The 14676-nt window shown below is 36.2% G+C and overlaps 1 protein-coding gene across 1 annotated transcript in view; it reads right to left on the bottom strand.

The window, feature by feature from the left end:
* Nucleotides 1-14676, bottom strand: part of RAVER2 (ribonucleoprotein, PTB binding 2) — a 99759-nt gene that overhangs the window by 68279 nt on the left and 16804 nt on the right. The window contains exons 3-4 of the mRNA XM_055305247.1: nucleotides 4568-4634; nucleotides 131-600 (exon numbers count right to left, since the gene is read on the bottom strand). Of these exons, the coding sequence (XP_055161222.1) occupies nucleotides 131-600; nucleotides 4568-4634 (537 nt within the window). The remainder of the gene's footprint in view (nucleotides 1-130; nucleotides 601-4567; nucleotides 4635-14676) is intronic.

Raw genomic sequence — 14676 nt, 5'->3', positions numbered from 1 at the left:
TCATTACAGATTAAAAAAGACTTAGATTATCCATTGTGATTTTCACATAGGTATAATAAATTTGTGAGTGCATGCAGAATAACAGGCAGAGACTTTCAAAGATTTCAAATGATACCCTAAGAATACATACCTGGCAAAACACAGGTTTATGTATACTGGAAAAAAATTGCAACAGCTCCTCTGAATCCCTGTAGTCACTAGGGAGTTTATCTATACAAAGGCACTTAGAATGAATGAGCTCTGCGGCCAATAGATTAACATCCATCCATTGTGCAAACAGAGCTGATGCTCCCAATTGTTTACCCAGTAACTCCAATCTAGCCTTTGCAGCAAAGTCCTTTTTCATGTATTCCACAAATCCATAGCCTTTGGAATGGCCAGTAACTTCACTGTAGACTAGAAAACATCTTTCAATATTTCCATAAGCACGAACAAGTTCTTCAAACTCTTCTAGTGTGAAAGAAGTGGGCAAGTTGGTAATACACAGCAAGGCATCTGTTGGCTGTAGCTGAACAATTAAGTCCTTTCCTCGAAAAGAATATTGATGAAACATCTGAATTGCATTCTGGGCTTGCTCTCCATTCAGTAAGGTTACGAAAGCTAGAAGATAACAAAATAAATTAAAGAATTTTCTAAGCCAGTGTTTTCAAACTTTTTTGACTATGACTTACAGTAAGGAATATACTTTTGGTCTGTGACTTGGTATACATATACACAGTTCTGAAACAAAAGTATCAGGAACTAATACTCCTACCACATCCAATGCACTCTGATATTTCTATTCTATTTCGTGGTGTTTTTTTTTTTTTTTAATGCTGACACCACCCACTTAACTAATTTCATGACCAGTGACTCAAATAAAAGTATTGGAATTACATTAGGAGTTCCACTATAAGATCTATAAGATACTACAATGTTCTGTTTTTAATTTTTACAATATTTTCAAACTACAGATTTTATTTTTCCCAACTACATGTAATGCAAAATTTTGTGAAGTATTAAAAATTTTCTTTCATGTTGAAACATGTGACACTATGAAGAAAGAAAATTATAGAAGAATATTCCTGATGAACATAGATGCAAAATCTTCAACAAAATATTAGCAAGTGTATTTAGCAACATTGAAAGGATCATTCACCTAGATTAAGTGGAATTTATTCCAGGGCTGCAGGGAAGTTCAATATTCACAAATCAATCAATGTGATAAACCACATTAAAAAAAATGAAGAATAAAAATCATACAATCATCTCAATACATGCAGAAAAAGCATTTGACAAAATTCAACATCTTTTCTTGATAAAAAAAACTCTCAACAGAGTGTGTTTAGGGGATACCTTAAGCTAAATAAAGGTCATTCATGAAAAATCCACATCATACATCATACTCAATGGCAAAAAAAAAAACTAAGTTTTTTCTCTAACATCAGAAACAAGACAATAATGTCCATTCTTTTTATTCAACATAGTACTGAAGTCCTAGTCACAGCAATTAGGCAAGAAAAAGAAATAAAATTCATCCAAATTGGTAAGGAACAAGTTAAACTGTCACTATTCAAAGATGGCATGATACTATACATAGAAAACCCTAAAGGGATGCCTGGGTGGCTCAGTGGCTGGGTACCTGCCTTCCACCCAGAGCATGGTCCTGAAGTCCCTGGACTGGGTCCCACATGGGACTCCCTGCATGGAGCCTGCTTCTCCCTCTGCCTGTGTCTCTGCCTCTCTCTCTCTGTGTCTCTCATGAGTAAATAAGTAAAATCTTAAAAAAAAAAAAAAAAAAGAAAGAAAGAAAGAAAGAAAAAGAAAACCCTAAAGATCCCAACAAAAGCTATTATAATAAATGAATTCAGTAAAACTGCAGGATTTAAAATTAATACACAGAAAATAGTTGCCTTTCTGTACACTAATAATGAAATAGCAAAAAGAGAAAGAAAACAATCCCATTAATAATTGCACCAAAGGGATCCCTGGGTGGCGCAGCGGTTTAGCACCTGCCTTTGGCCCAGGGCGCGATCCTGGAGACCCGGGATCGAATCCCACATCGGGCTCCCGGTGCATGGAGCCTGCTTCTCCCTCTGCCTGTGTCTCTGCCTCTCTCTCTCTCTCTCTCTCTCTCTCTCTCTCTCTCTCTCTGTGTGTGTGTGTGACTATCATAAATAAATAAAAATTAAAAAAAGAGACATTTAAAAAATAAATTTAAAATAAAAAAATAATAATTGCACCAAAAAGAATAAAATGTCTAGGAATAAATTAAACCAAAGAGGTAAAAGACCCGTATTCTGAAACTATAATGATGATGAGAGAAATTGAAGAGGACTCAAACAAATGGAAAGATATCCCACAGTCCTGGACTGGAACCCCCATACTGTTAAAATGTCCATACTACCCAAAGCAATCTACAGATTTAATGCAATTTCTAACAAAATACCAACAACATTTTTCACAGAACTAGAACTAATTCTAAAATGTATGGAACCACAAAGGACCTCAAAAAGCCAAAGCAATCTCGAGAAAGAAGAACAAACCTGGAGGTATCATAATCCCAGATTTCAAGATCTACTACAAAGCTATAGTAATCAACCAGTTTGGCACTGGCACAAAAATAGACACATAGATCAATGAAACAGAGAGCCCTGAAATAAACCCATATCTATGTGGCCAATTAATCCATAGCAAAGGAGGTAAGAATATATAATGGGAAATACAGTCTTTTCAATAAATGGTACTGGGAAAACTAGACAGCTACATGCAAATGAATGAAACTGGACCACTTTCTTATACCACACACAAGCTCAAAATGAACTAAAGACCTAAATGTGAGCCCTGAACCCATAAAATTCCAAATGGTTGAAAAAAAGACAGTGATCTCTTGAACATCACCCTTAGCAACATATTTATGGATATGTCTCCTGAGGCAAGGGAAACAAAAGTAAAAATAAACTACTGAGACTACACAAAAATAATTTGCACAGCAAAGTAAATCATCAATAAAATGAAAGACAACCTAATGAATGGGAGAAGAGATTTGCAAATGATATATCTGGTAAAGGTTTGATATCCAAAACATATAAACTCATACAATTCAACACCAAAAAAACCACTCTGATTAAAAAATAAGCAAAGAATATGAATAGATATTTTTCCGGAGAAGACATAGATGACCAACAAATACATGAAAAGATGCTCATCACTCATCAAAAAGGAAATCCACAACAAAATCACAATATCACCTCATACCAGTGGAATTGCTAGTATCAAGAAGACAAGAAATAATAAGTGTTATGAGGAGAAAAGGGAATCCTTGTGCACTATTGACAGGAATGTAAATTAATGTAGCCACTCATATGGAAGTTCCTCATAAAATTAAAAGTAGAATTACCATATGATCAAGGAATTCCACTATTGAGTATTTACCCAAAGAAAATGAAAACATTAATTTGAAAAGATATATGCACCTCTGTTTATTGCAGCTTTACAACAATGAAGATGTATATATATTCACAACAGAATATTACTCAGCCATAAAAAAGAATGAGATCTTGCCATTTGTAATCACATGGACAGACCTAGAGGATATAATACTAAGTAAAATAAGTCAGACAGAGAAGGACAAATACCATATGATTCCACTAACATGTGGATTCTAAAAAACAAATGAATAAACAAAAACAAACAAGGGGCGCCTGACTGGTTTTGTTGGTAGAGCATGATTCTTGATCTCAGGGTCATGAGTTTGAGCCCCACATTGGACACAGAGTTTACTTAAAAAAATAAAAACAAAAACAAATACATAGAACAAACTGGCAGTTGCCTGAGGGGATATGGAGGTGGTGGTAAAATACATTAAAGGAATTAAGAGGTACAAATTTCCAACTATGAAATAAGTGATGGAGATGAAAAGTATAGCATAGGGAATACAGTCCGTAATATAACAATAATGTTGTATGGTGACAGATGGTGAGTACACTTATTGTGGTATGCACTGGGTAATGCAAAAAATTGTGGAATCAATAGGCTGTATACCCCCAAAAAGTGTTGTACACCTGAAACTAATATAACACTATATGCTAATTATACTTCAATAAAAAATTGAAGGATACCAAGCCTATAAAAATTTATTATAACATCACAACATATTAGAAAACTCTTTATAGGGATCCCTGGGTGGCGCAGCGGTTTGGCGCCTGCCTTTGGCCCAGGGCGCGATCCTGGAGACCCGGGATCGAATCCCATATCGGGCTCCCGGTGCATGGAGCCTGCTTCTCCCTCTGCCTATGTCTCTGCCTCTCTCTCTCTCTCTCTGTGACTATCATAAATAAATAAATTTAAAAAATTTAAAAAAAAAAATTTAAAAAAAGAAAACTCTTTATAAAAATAATGTCTCCAGTAACACATTAATTATGTGATAATTTAAGATATTATCTTCAGAAAATACATTGTGTGAGTAGCATTTATATGATTTAATGCTTAAGAGTTTCAGAGATTAAGAATGAAAAGACAGTAAGCCGCTATTAGTGCCCACACTGAGAAACAAAATGAAACCAGTTGCTTAAAAGTAAAAGCTTACCTGTTCGCTTATTTCTGTCCACATAACAATATTTTAACTCATAGTCTTGTAATAAATCGTGAACTTCCTAAGAGAGAGAAAATATGAATTCAAATAAATACAAAATGCAGTTAGTGGATAATCCAGCTGTACTAGCCAATCATCACTGCCACCACCATCTGCCATGTAAAATACCTTTCATGGATCTCAATTCTTTAAGTTGAAGGCATTCCAAGCCCACTAAATAGGACATCAACTTACCTCTCCAAGTATATTTCCCAGTACAGAACCTGAACATAGATCACGTTTCTGCTCAATGGGTATTCGCTATCTGACCAGGATGCCATGCACAGCCCTCACTCTGAATCACTACTTACGCTGATACCTTGACCATGCATGGAGCAAAGATACCACTAAAGCTCCTAAACTTCATCTGAAATCACATGCATCTTTTGAAATCCCAGCTCAAATATTCTTTCAAGAACTTTTTTTCCAATTTCTTTTATTACGTATTTATTTATTTTGATTGAGAGAGCACGACCATGAACAGGGGGTGGTGGGAGAGGAAGAATCCTAAGCAGGGTCCACACTCAGCATGGAGCCCAACATCAGGTTTGATCTCATGACCCTAATATCATAACCTGAACTGAAATAAGGGGTTGGTCACCCAACTAAATGAGCCACCAAAACACCATAAGTTTTTTCCAATTCTTTTCTGCAGGATGAGATATCACCTACTTCTACGCTAATAATGGTCATACTTCGTTTGTACCTGTCTTATGTCAATAGCATTAAACATTTCTCTTTGTTATATATTGCACATACAGAGCTTTTAACAAGTAATACACTTGTAGATGCTGAACCAGGAAAGAAAATAAATACAGGTAGACTGCAGGGGCACCTGGGTGGCTCATCAATTAACTGTCCAAATTGTAATTTCAACTAGGGTCATGATCTCAGAGTTGTGAGACTGAGCCCCATGTGGGGCTCTGCATGCTGAGCATGGAGCCTGCTTGAGATTCTCTTTCTCTCTCTCCTCTCAAAAAAAAAAAAATAGACTACAGGTAGACTGCAGATCCAGAGATTCCTGGGTATGAAAACAATAACCACCACCAAGGTATATATGTAATTCAATTCATTTCCCCTTTGCTCCCCAAAATGGTGAAACTGACTTTCCGGTTCATTCTGTTTCCAGTATTAATCCGGTCTGACATGGTTTCTTCTGGTATAATTTTCACCCACCTAGGGTCCTGAAAAAGCAGATTTCTATTCCTAATCTTTCCTGTTAAAATGATAATACTTGAGTACAGGAACTATATTTCATATATCTGTATACTACTCTGTTATTTTGCAAATGCTAGGCACTCAAATACAAAGTGAATACAATTATTTTGCCATTGAATTTGGCCTTGGAAAATTTATTCATAATATACAACAGACAGAATTTTCTAAAGGAAATGGACTATCATGTACATGGGCATATTGATCCTAGATTGGAGAGTTATAGCCAACCTGCTCTACTTGCATATGAATAAATTAAACATACACAAGTGCTAGTATATTAAGTTCACAATAGAAACCAACTCAATAATAATTTTTATTATTGCCATTGTTATAGTTAGCTTTCACTTAGCTTTTACTAGGTACCAGAGCACTGAACTCACTCCTTTTATTAAAAATCAAGAAACCAGCCTGACACTGAAAAGTGCATGCTCTTGACTCTTGGTCTCAGGGTTGTGAGTTCAAGCCCCATGTTGGGTTTAGAGATTACTTAAATAAATAAATAAATAAATAAACTTAAAAAAAATGTTTTTTAAAGGTGGAAGCACCTGGATGGTTCAGTCAAGAGCATGTGACTCTTGATCTTGGGGTGTAAGTTAGAACCTTATATTGGTTATGGAGATTACTTGAAAATATGTTTTAAAAACTTTATAGAAAAATAAATAAATAAAGGAAACCACAGCAAAACAAAATCAAGTAATTTGCCAACGTCATATACTTAGTGACTTGCTGAGTAGAGATTCACCTATCAGTCTGGATCCTGCGACCACACCGTTAACCTCTATACTATACTACCATAATCCTTCCAGAATCAACTAACACTACACTACCATTAACAGTCACAAAAACAATATCATTAGTGCCCTAATAAGTGATCACATAGAAATGGGAAATAAATAAGCTGACAGTTACAAGTTGAGACATATTTTCCCTAAAAGAAAAATATGCATGGGGGAAAAGAATGATATAATAGGCAAAGTATAAAAACATAATGTTAGATGAAAAAAAAATCACCTATGATAAGTAATAAAAGAAAGGTAAAGTTGATAATTTAGTATTATTAGTCAATATACATATACTACCAATTTTGTAAGATATGGTTTGATGAATTATATAGGAATAGCATCACTATACAGATTAGTTTACATCTTACTATGGAAATTTTTTTTATCTTGTAGGCTTCAATGTTTCCTTGGACTTAAAACATACAGTGTATTCATTAAGAAAATATAACTCTCTCAATAACATGGCATATACATCTTACCAATCAGCTAATTTAATCCTTAATATAGAAGGTGGCACCATTTTGTTTGAAGGGATCCAGTGTATGCTTTTAGTTGCACAGACTCTAATCTCTCATTTCACTAGTTAACAGCTGTCAAATGCCAGATAAAGAAAACATGACACTGCTCTTCACATTATCAAGTATCTGTAAACAAATGACATGTTATGCTACTCATTCAGCTGAGAGGATTACCTGAGAGAGATCTTATGTATTCAAAGATGCATTTGGCACCTTAAAAATTGTTTTTAAAAAACCTCTATTTCAAATTGTAGCTTTTCTATGTATCAGATGTGGGATACCGAATTTGCCAGCTGGGAAACCTTACAAAGCTTCTTGCAAAGAAAAAAAAAAAACAATTATTTTCCTCCATGCCCTGGTTGTTTTGACCCAGGCAAAAGTGGGTCACCCCTCAATTTGAGCCTCAGTAAGTTGGCCAAATTAAAAACTTAAAACCTGAAAGAGAGCCCTATATCATTTGCCAGAATTCTACAATGCTCCGCCACACAGAACCCAAACAACTAAAATTACATCTTTCTATTCTGATCTAGCTTTATGACATTTCTATTAACTTACAAGTTAATTTTAAGGAATGAAGTAGCACCCTGTGACCATGAATACCAGTTACAAATTTCTTACAGTAGATGAGTTCATCAGAACTAACAGACAGCTTTAGCAATCTATTTCCAGACCATGTTCATTATTACTCCCTGGAATTAAATGAAAAGTTTTCACATATGAAATATTTCCTAAGGAGAGAATCAACAGCCGCAATGAAACCCAGCCTTAGTTTTAAACCTAAATCATGCAGTCTTCTAAGCCCTTCTCTGGCTTTTATGAATTTCTTTTTCCTAAGAAAGACTTTCACAGATTAAAGCACTCTAAGTTTCAAATTCTGCTTTTTTGAGGGAAAAAGAAACAAATGTTTTTGCTAATTATCCTTTATATTTTTAAGTGATTTGATAATATGGAAAAATTACCTGTAACATACTAAGTTATGACTTATAATAATGAAAGAAGCACCCAGGAACTCACCACCAAACCTAAAGACTAGAACATTAGCAACACTGTTCCACTGACTTCTACATCCTTTGCTAGCCCATCCTGCCCCTTTCATCCATAGCTGGAGCTCCTAATGTAGGTATGTATTCCCAAATGATATGGGGACTTATTTTACTTGTTTCTGAGCTTTAGAGAAATGGTACTATGCTATTTTTAATCTCCTGTGCCTTGCCTATTTATCTATTTATTTATTTTTGGTACCTTGCTTTATAAACTCAATAAAAATGTTCCAAAAATTCACTCATATTCCACTGGTCATTCATTTATTCACTACCATTTGATATTCCATTCTATGCCTATAGTAAGATTTATGTACCCATTTTTCTACCAGCGGATATTTGGTTTGTTTCTAGGTTGTTGTTTTGCTACTTACATATTTTTAACTACTACCACATTCTTATATATTTTACGCATTTCCTGGTGTTCATGTACAAGTTTTTGAAGGAATGAAATTTCTAGGCTACACACATACAAATGTATGTAAGAAAGTGCCAATTGTTTGCGGGAATGATTGTAGCAGTTTACATTCCCATAGGAATACATTAGAGTCCCACTGATTACATTACCATTACATACAATGCATGGTGTTACCAGATACTTGACTTTTGTCAATTTAGTTGATATAAAATTGTACTTTACTGTGATCTTAATTTGCATTCCCTTGATTAGTAAAGGTAGGGCATTGTGATGATTAGTTTTGTGTCAACTTGGCTATAGTATTCAGTTATTCCATTAGACATTAAGTGTTACTGTGAAGGATTCTGTAGATGTGGTTAGTATCTACAATCAATTTATAGACATTATCTTATTCAATCCTGTTTAGCCCAAATGAGCTGGATTTTATCATTCAAATTTTATTTACTTATTTTTTAGAATGGGAAAAATTAGGAGGGGGGCAGGGGAAAGAGGGGGAGAGAGAGAATCTCAAGCAGGTTCCATGCCCAGCATCGAGCCCAATGCATGGCTCATCTCATAACCTTGAGGTCATGACCTGAACTGAAATCAAGAGTCAGACACTTAACTGATTGAGCCACCCAGGTGCCCCTATATCCAGATTTTATTTTTTTAAGTTTTTTTTTAAATTATTATTCATGAGACACACACAAAGAGAGAGAGAGGCAGAGACATAGGCAAAGGGAGAAGCAGGCTCCATGCAGGGAGCCTGACATGGGACTCGATCCCATGACTCCAGGATCATGCCCTGAGCCAAAGGCAGATGCTCAACTACTGAGCCACCCAGGCATCCCTATATCCAGATCTTAAAGATAAGGACACTGAGCCCTAGGAAAGTCTACTGACTGGCAGTAGAGATAGTATGTGATGGATCTGGTATTCAAACCCAAGCTAGCAGACTCCAGAACAAACACAGTGAACTACTATGCTATATTGTAGCTTATGTATCAGCAGTGCAAAAATAAAGTCTATGAAATATTCATTCCCATCACATTCCTAAAGCTTAATGCATCACTGACCTCCTAACCTTGGAATGAGGATCAGGCCAAGAACAAGGTTTGAAAGACACAAAACCAACAGTTTTACTTTCTGACAGCTAGAAATCAGATTGCAACACTCACTTGCTTAAATATTTCATGGATCCGCATTTCCCTGAAAATAAAATCTGAACTCCCTAAACTTTTAGTCATATTCACATGACCTTTTTTTCAGTGCATACACATACTCAGGGCAGGCAACACTAGGCGCACAGCACACACTGAGCTTTTCAATGTCTCTTTGTGAGGGTACTCCCACTGGGATCAGGGCCAAACCCTTAGGAACTCGTTTAATTTTAATTACTTCCACAGAAGCCCCATCTCCAAATATGGCCACACTGGGCATTAGGTCTTCAACATACGAGTTTAGAGAAACACAAACATTCAGTTCATAATAGGTGCTATCATGAAATGGCTGATTCCAGGGCTAGAGCACAGAAGGTGCAAAACAAGCTGCAACATCTTAATGTTAAAAGCAAAGGAAGTATTCAGCAAATGGTGGGGACACATCCAAAGGACATCAGACCCTTCCCTAAGTGTATGCTGGAATTAGTGGCTTGTTTCCGAGGAATCATGAATAGAAAAAGTGGTATCTTTATAGGAGTGATGGAGCAGACAGCGCCTTAAGTAAATGATCAAGATTAACATCATTGATAGTAAGTCATGCTTCCCCTGAAATGATGTGATCAGAAGTGTACTTCACCTCTGTGGAATTCTTACCAAAATTCCATAACCCTAATCTCTCATGAGAAAAACATACAAACCCAAATCGAGGGCATTCTAAAAAAGATATCTGACCAAAACTGTCAAGGTCATATAAAACAAGGAAAGACTGGAGTGCCTGGGTGGCTCAGTTAAGCATCTGACTCCTGATTTCAGTTCAGGTCATGATCTCAGGGTCATGAGACTGAGCCTTGCATCAGGCTCTGCACTCAGCACGGATACCACTTGTCCCTCTCCCTCTGTTCCTTCCCCCGCTTGTTTTTCTTTCTCTCTCTCTCTCTCTCTCTCTCACTCTCTCCCTCTTAAGTAAGTAAATAAAATCTTACAAAAAAGAACAACAAGGAAAGACTGAGAAACTCGTGCAGAATGGAGACTAATGAGACATAATGTGGCACCCCTGCATTGGATCCTGGAATGGAAAAAGGACATAAGTGAGAAAACCAATGAAATCCAAAGTCTGAAGTTCAGTTAATAATAATGTGCCCATGATAAAGTCTTAGTCCTAATAAACCTTGAGTATTTAAGATGTAACATGAATAGACAGTGGGTAAAGAATATATGGGAACTTTGTGCTATCTTTGCGATTTTTTCTGTAAATCCAAAATTATTGCAAAATTAAAGATTTAAAAGAGGACATAGGAGCCAACCTGAGGAAGCTCCCATTGCCCAAATCTAAAACAAATGAAGCATGAAAATAAGTAATCATATTAATGAAGTATAACGCATTGAGCAGCATAGGAACCCGTGAGCCTATTTTTAGTATAAATTAGTAAATAAATTGAACACTTGAAAGGGAATAGAATATTCACAGTCTTAATTAAAGTATCCCCCTTCAAAATCCTTATTAGTTACAAAAGGGGAAGAATTTTGCATGGAGAAGCCTGGCAAATACTACTTTAATAAAAAATCAATCAAAATGTGATATTCTTGCTAAGGAGACCTAACTTGAATCTAATCATGGAGAAACATGAGACAACCCCAAATTGAAGGACATTCTACAAAATAACTGGCCTATCATCCTCAAAAGGGTCAAGGTCCTAAAAGTCAAGCAAAGACTGAGAACTTTTTCCAGACTAAAGATTAAAAAGAGAGGATCCCTGGGTGGCTTAGCAGTTTGGCACCTGATATGTCTATCATAAATAAATAAATAAACAAATAAACAAATAAATAAATAAATAAATCTATCTATCTATCTTAAAAAAAAAAAAGATTAAAAAGACACAATACCTAATTCTGAACTGGATCCTTTCACTATGAAAGACATCAGTGGGACAACCAGCAAAACTTAACTTGTGATCCAAGGATTAGGTGGCAGGTATTCTGACTTTGGTGGGTAGTGATGTGGCACTGCTAGAGAATGTCCAAATTTGTAGGAAATACACAATAAAGTACTCAGGGTGATAAAGTGTCATGTTAGTATTCACTCTTGAACAGTTGAGGGGAAAAAGTTCTTTGTATTATATTTTTCTGTGTGTTTAAGATTATCTCAAAATTTAAAACTTCCCAGATTCGCATGTTCTTGTTTATTGCCATTACCTTTACTCTAGATCAGGCTGTAAAAAGCCCACAGGGTTGAAAGTCAGAGTCTTGGAGACTCACCTGGAATTAAGAGTAAGCAGTTACACTTGTGGGTAATAGAAAAATCCAAAGTCCAGGAAATAAAAGCAGGCTGGGAGCTGAGAGCAGATAATCACAGTAGGGGTTCAGGGGCAAAAATATAAAACCCAATTGTCTAGGGTCAGAAGGGTTGGGATGGGTCATGGGATCAGGCAAGGTAGCAGGATGAGAGGCAACATTTACATACAAATACAGGCATAAACAAATTCAATGAAATCTAACGCTGTTTAGGCATTCAGGTGGTAACAAACATGTAACAGAAAGCTTCAAACACAATGTACAAGCATACAGAAGTAAGAAATAAGTCCACACACCCAAAGATAATGATGGTAAGTAAGCACAAAATTAAGCACTAAATGCCTATAAAATAAGTTTAGGGGCTCACCAGTTAGGGACTCAAAATCTAACAGAAGAGAGAAACTTTTTTCTTTTAAAGATTTTATTTATTTATTTGACAGAGAAAGCCAGAGAGGACACGTGGGGGGTGGGGGGGACTGCAGAGGGAGAGGGAGAAACAGGCTTCCCCGCTGAGCAGGATACCTGACACAGGCCTCGATCCCAGGACCATGAGGCAGACGTTTAACCTACTGAGCCACTCGGGTACCCCAGAAACTTTTTTCCTATCAATAAATACTTATGTGAAGAACACTGAACAGCACATCAGTCTTCTTGTGTTTTAAAGAGAAACATTCCTTAAAGAGAAACAATCTTTGACGTTTAATAAATGTTGGGGGGAAATAATACACTTCAATTCCTTGTAAAGGCCCGGAATAGTACCTAAAAATGTCGATTGGTACTGCTGAGTGACCAGAGAACAATGAGCTTTTACATCAAACATGAAGCAACACAGTTGACTCTTTTAAAGAAAGAAAATTAAGGAGCCTAATTGATATTCTTGCCCAAGAAGGAGGATTACCCCACCTTTGCATAAATGTGGGCCACAGCAGTTTCTGAAGAAAACTCTTCAAGAAGCAGCTCTGGATCTGCTCAAGTGGTCCATATTTAGGTGAAGTCCCCAAAACATGATCAAATTGTATTAGCCTAGAAAGGCACTTCTCATGCTGGGTCTAAACTCCCCAGTGAGATCAGGCATAAGTTACAAGAGATCTGTAATCCCCTGATTACGTGCAAATTTCTGAGTGTCTATGAATATTAACACTTTCCTAGAGAGAGGGTTTATGGCTTTCAACCTACTCATAAGCCATAAGGAGTTGACTGAATTATTATAAGTAAATGGAGTAGCATCACTACCAAAAAAGCTAGCATGATCTCACAATGCAAAATTTTCTCATTTTGCAAATCAATCCTGGGGGCTTCGGGGTGTCAGACATATTAAAAGAAGTCTAACATTTTAGAACAACATAGGTGGGCAGTCCCCTTCTGTTTTAAATTTCCCTTGGAACAATGAGTCAGGTTCTAGGTGAAGTATTTGTGATATAAAAGTAAATATTACACAATCCCTGTCCTTTGAAACACATTACAATGTGTGCAGAGGGGAATTACAATTATAATACAGTGTAGGAAAAGAATATGAGCTGTGGAACCAGATATTAGTCTTTTTCAGTTTATGGCTAATTAGTTGAATGACCTTGGGCAAACTTATTGGTATTAACTTTGCATTTGTTTCCCTAACAGTAAAATGGGAATGAGGAAGTTTGATCTTACAGTCTTGAAGTGAGGATTAAGTACAATGTAAACAAATGTAAAAAAAAAAAAAAAGCATACAGTGTCTGGCAATAATAATAGGTACCCAATAAACAAAATTTGTTATTGTTGCTATAGATATCCAGAGGAAAGAAAAATTTGTTCTGGCAGGGGGATTACAGGAAGAGCTCAATTAGACAACCATGGTCCTGTTTTAGGAGATACAATGACAAAGTGGTTAGTGGTGTGTGTCCAGGGAGAAAAAAAAGAAGACGGTGAGGAAATGTGGACTTACATCCTATAAATTACTGGTTTGAAGGAATTGAAGTTGTAAGTTAAAAAACAATACCATAAATTCTATGGGAAGAGAGAAGCTAGATCTAGAAATCAAAATTCCAGGATAATTTTTTATATTCAGTATAAATAAGACATTTATAACCAAGCTGTCTGAAGATAGGATACCTAACCAAGCAGTTATGCCTGAAAGTAAAGGTGTTAAAAGTGTGCAAGATTCCATGTGTCAAGAACTCTAAATTTGATTTATATAGTAAGCAAAAGAGTTAAAATGTCTTCTACCATCCTTTCCAATACTGAAATTTTATGGGTTTTTTTTTTAAATTAAAATTCTGAAAAAAAAAAATCTGTATTAGTTAGGATACTATTGGTTGGTATACACGTAAGACCCAACTTGAAATCCATGAAATAAGAATTTAGTGGCTTGCATAACCATGAAATCCAGAGGTAAGTTTCAGATATAGTTTGATCAGGGCTCCTCTACCTTTTTCTCCTTCAGGTCAGTCCTCCTCTGTCCTCAGACTGCCAGCTGTAATCAGGGCAATATGTCTCTGCATCCTTATCCAGTGGGATGAAAGACAATCTCCTACCTTAACAAGCAAACAAAAGCCCTAACCATTTTAGTATATTGGGTTGTAACAATCACAACCCAATCCCAAGGGGCCGGGATATACAGATTGGCTTAGGGCCAGGTTATTGCCCATGCTTTAACCAATTCTAATGTCGAAAGGGAAGAA

Source organism: Nyctereutes procyonoides, unplaced genomic scaffold (assembly GCF_905146905.1).
Source record: "Nyctereutes procyonoides isolate TBG_1078 unplaced genomic scaffold, NYPRO_anot_genome, whole genome shotgun sequence".
Taxonomy (NCBI): domain Eukaryota; kingdom Metazoa; phylum Chordata; class Mammalia; order Carnivora; family Canidae; genus Nyctereutes; species Nyctereutes procyonoides.
This window is presented reverse-complemented; position numbering and strand designations above follow the sequence as displayed.